The 2,212-nt window shown below is 54.8% G+C and overlaps 1 protein-coding gene across 1 annotated transcript; it reads right to left on the bottom strand.

Moving 5' to 3' along the window:
* Positions 1 to 270: 270 nt before the first annotated feature.
* On the bottom strand, positions 271 to 456 carry LOC106819695 (putative uncharacterized protein DDB_G0271982; the record flags this gene model as incomplete). The annotated part of the gene is given in 2 exon segments (XM_014824295.1): positions 271 to 309; positions 364 to 456. Coding segments are annotated over 2 exon segments (132 nt in total), but the record flags the coding sequence as incomplete, so codon positions are not given.
* Positions 457 to 2,212: the final 1,756 nt, after the last annotated feature.

The following is a 2,212-nucleotide window of genomic DNA, read 5'->3' as shown; positions in this document are numbered from 1 at the left end:
ACACACACACATACACACAACACACACACAAGCAATCGTATGCTAGTTGCTTCGGTTGGCTTGCGTTGTGTTGAGGATAAACAGTTTGGTTGTTGCGCTTTGTGTTTGCAGCATCGGTGGATCAGCCTTGGGAGAGAGCAGTAGCAGGGAACAACTGTTGCCCTTACTTCATAAAGTAAGTAAATCTTCACAGGTTCTCTCTCTCTCTCTCTTCTTCTTTTTTTTGCTCTCTAGTTCTCTCTCTCTCTTTTTCTCTGCTCTCTCTTTTTGTCTCTCTCTCTCTCTCTCTGTCTTCTCTCTCTCTCTCTCTCTCTCTCTCTCTCTCTCTCCCCCTCTCTGCTCTCTCTCTCTGCTCTCTCTCTCTCTCTCTCTCTTCATCTGTCATCTCCTCTCTTCTCATCTCGCTCTCTCTCTCTCTCTCTCTCTCTCTCCTCTCCTCTCTCTCTCCCCCCTCTTCTCTCTCTCTCTCTCTCTCTCTCTTCTCTCTCCATCATAGTGCTCTCCTCTCTACATAGATCACTCTCTGTTCATTTCGAGTTAATCACACATTTCTATTTCGCAGTCACACGACAGAGACCACACACTGGGATCACCCCAAGATGACCGACCTTCTACAGCCCCAGCTATGTAAGTAGTAAACAAAGGGGGAGGGGGAGGCGGAGAGGGGAGGGGGAGAGGGGGAGGCGCCAGTGAGAAGAATGTGGGGGAGAGCAAAAGAGCGCGGGGGGGCGCGGCGGCCGGGGGGGGCGGCGCGCCGGGGGGCGGGGGTCGGGCGGGCGCGGCGGGCCGGCGGGCGCGAGGCGGCGGGCGCGGGGCGCGGCGGGCGGCGGCGCGTGGGCGGGGGGGTCGGGGGGGCGCGGGCGGGCGCGGGCGGGGCGAATGGCAGAGGAAAGCACAGGAGGGGAAGAGGAACGGGGCAGTGAGGAGAGAGCAGGGCAGGTGGGAGAGGGGGAAGAAAGGAGCGCGAGCAGGGAAGCGAGAGGGAGAGAGGGGCGTGAGGAGAGGGAGCAGTCAGAGGGCACAGAGGTAGAGGAGCGGCAGAGAGGGAAGGTGGCGGGAGAGCGGGGAAGAAGGAGGCCACAAGAGGGAAGGAGGGAAGAGAGGGGCAGTGAGGGAGGCGAGCAGACAGGGGCACAGAGGGAGGATGGAGTGGACAGACGAGGGAGGAAAGGCAGGAAGAAGGGGAGCGGAGGCCCAGCAAAGGGGGTGCGGGAGAGCAGGATGCAGGCCAGAGAGGCGAGACGGCGAGAGAAAGACGACAGGCGAGAAGGCGCAGCGAGGGAGGCGAGGGGGAGGGCACGAATCAGGGGCATCTAATATCTAGATATCAAGTCCTCACTATGACAAAATAATATAAATAGATAGATAGATAGCCATAATAGGCTTTATTGCAAAACTAGTGCTTAACACGCTCTACAATTAAAATAAATTTTTGCCCAAACAAAGATATTGTAGCCCGTGTAAGTGCGGGCTTACTAGGTGTGGCTATGGTGCAGATATGGTTAGCCTAGCACGATGTAACAGGATGCGCCGTAGACATAAGCGCAAACGCCAACTAGCAGCGAACGTAACGATAACCACAAACAACTGTATTGGTCGTCATTCAACAACAGGTAATAACAACACACGTAGCGCCTACGAATACAACTGAGGACAGGTAGGACACCGGCGGACAGAGAAGTTAGGCTTCCTCGTGTCGCGTTGCCGCTTCCCTTTTTATACGCCGGCGATTCCTGCCTTGCCCCTTTCATTCGAGGCCATATTCCTGTCACCTCTTAGGCTGTTCCAGCGTTCCTATTCTGCCGACCCCCCGCTTTAGCGAGGCGCCGCATCCCATCAGTGTCGCGTGCCACCGTACCCCGCTCTCTCATCTCTTAAGTGACCCATTGAACTAAAAGTCACCGTTCGACACCTATAGCCACTGCGCAACGCTACGCTGCTGCCTACTCTCTTTCCCGCTCGCAATGTGCTTAGCTTAATGAGCTGCTAGCCGCAAAACGATCGCTACACTTACTCCCCATAAAAGAAAGTTGTGATCGCCCCGATCATATAAAACAAAAATTAGGGTCGAGCTGTTGCAGCAGCGTCGATACCGGCACGTTGCAAAGCGTCGTCTATTCGGCGACTAACTGTAGTACGACTACGGATTGGGCACATAACGTGTGACCAGTTTAATATCATATCTGTCAATAATTACCAGCAAACTTCAAAT

The sequence above is a fragment of the Priapulus caudatus genome, unplaced genomic scaffold (assembly GCF_000485595.1).
Source record: "Priapulus caudatus unplaced genomic scaffold, Priapulus_caudatus-5.0.1 Scaffold4065, whole genome shotgun sequence".
Lineage (NCBI taxonomy): Eukaryota > Metazoa > Priapulida > Priapulimorpha > Priapulimorphida > Priapulidae > Priapulus > Priapulus caudatus.
Note: the sequence above shows the minus strand (reverse complement) of the source record. Positions and strands in the feature narration are given on the sequence as shown.